Source organism: Nicotiana sylvestris, chromosome 3 (genome assembly GCF_000393655.2).
Source record: "Nicotiana sylvestris chromosome 3, ASM39365v2, whole genome shotgun sequence".
NCBI lineage: Eukaryota > Viridiplantae > Streptophyta > Magnoliopsida > Solanales > Solanaceae > Nicotiana > Nicotiana sylvestris.
In genome coordinates this window covers 51,812,833-51,814,190 of record NC_091059.1, presented here as the reverse complement: position 1 = coordinate 51,814,190, position 1,358 = coordinate 51,812,833, and the positions used below count along the sequence as shown (strand labels likewise).

General features: G+C 42.9%; 1 protein-coding gene across 1 annotated transcript; it reads right to left on the bottom strand.

Annotated features, from left to right (window-relative positions):
* Nucleotides 1–368: 368 nt before the first annotated feature.
* LOC138887347 (uncharacterized) lies at nucleotides 369–1,121 on the bottom strand. The gene is made up of 2 exons (XM_070169082.1): nucleotides 1,046–1,121; nucleotides 369–721 (listed from the first exon to the last, which is right to left on the bottom strand). The coding sequence occupies exons 1-2, from the start codon at nucleotides 1,119–1,121 to the stop codon at nucleotides 369–371; spliced, it is 429 nt and encodes a 142-aa protein (XP_070025183.1).
* Nucleotides 1,122–1,358: the final 237 nt, after the last annotated feature.

The following is a 1,358-nucleotide window of genomic DNA, read 5'->3' as shown; positions in this document are numbered from 1 at the left end:
CCATATTGTGTCAACCTGGTGAAATGTTGGACCCATATGTGGCACTGGTTGCTCAAGAGGGTAATAAAGTCTACGCCATGGAGGTGACCGATCATCATACTCTTGCTATGTATACTGGTATCCGAGCCCGAAAGTAGTACCATGATGTTTTAGCTGTATTCGTTTAGTAATACCTTGGAGATTCTTCCCAAGCCCCTTGCCAGGTTCATATCTAGACCATGGCAGTATGCTTTCTATTTACTACTTCACCATTTGTCTTTCTCAATGGCATTGACACATTCGATGTGATGATAGGTTTCCCCTCCTAGCATTATTCTGTTCCAGATAACCGGGATGGTTTGACTGGTGTAAATGGGGTTACTCCCATCTCAGTGAATGATCACCTCCTGATGGTTCCATTCGAATTTCACGGCTTGATGTAGTATGGAAGCCAAAGCCCCAGCAGCATGTATCCATGGTCGGACCAATAAAAGATTGTACGCGGCTGACATATCAAGCACCTGAAATTCAACTTCGAACCAAGTTGTCCCCAGCTGCAGACAAAGATTAATTTCCCCAATCGTGCCCCTTTGAGACCAATCGAAGGCTTTAACATTCATGTTTCCTGCACGTATTTCATAGAAACCTTTGCCAAGTATTTTCAAAGTATCCAATGGAAAAATATTGAGGCTTGAACCTCCATCAATCAAGACCCTGGAAATGAATTTGCCTTCAAATTGCACTGCGATATGCAATGCTCAGTTGTGATTTAACCCTTCAGGCGGTAGCTCATCCTGGTGGAAAATTATTTTATGACTTTCCAGCACCTACCCTACAATATTGGCCATCTCTCTGCTGGTGATATTGTTGGGCACGTAAGCTTCACTCAACACCTTCATGAAAGCATTTTTGTGTGCCTATGAATTTTACAACAGTGACAGTATGGATATCTAAGCTGAGGTTTTGTTCAAATGATCAATGACAAAATATTCCCTTGCTTGAACTTTCCTCCAAAGGTCATCTGGCCCTGTTTCAATGACAGGTTATTTGGTAGTAGCATCCTTACTTGGTCCTTCCAAGAATTCAGGTGTATAGATTCTCCCCATCCTAGTCATTCCTTGTGCAGCATCGGATTCCTCCATCTTTGCCTTTCTTTTTCACCTAGCTTCAGCAACGTAATCCCAATGTATTGCTTTTGAATTGAAAGGAGGTGTGGTTGATACTGTCACTGTAAAAGGTGTTGCCGGTTCCACTTCAAATGGAACAGGGGTTGCCGCAAGTGGAGCTACCTTTACCTTAAATGGAACTGATATAGCTACCTCAACCTCGATTGGTGACTGAGTCTCTACTACAGTAGGAGTAAGTGTGATTGCAGGTTT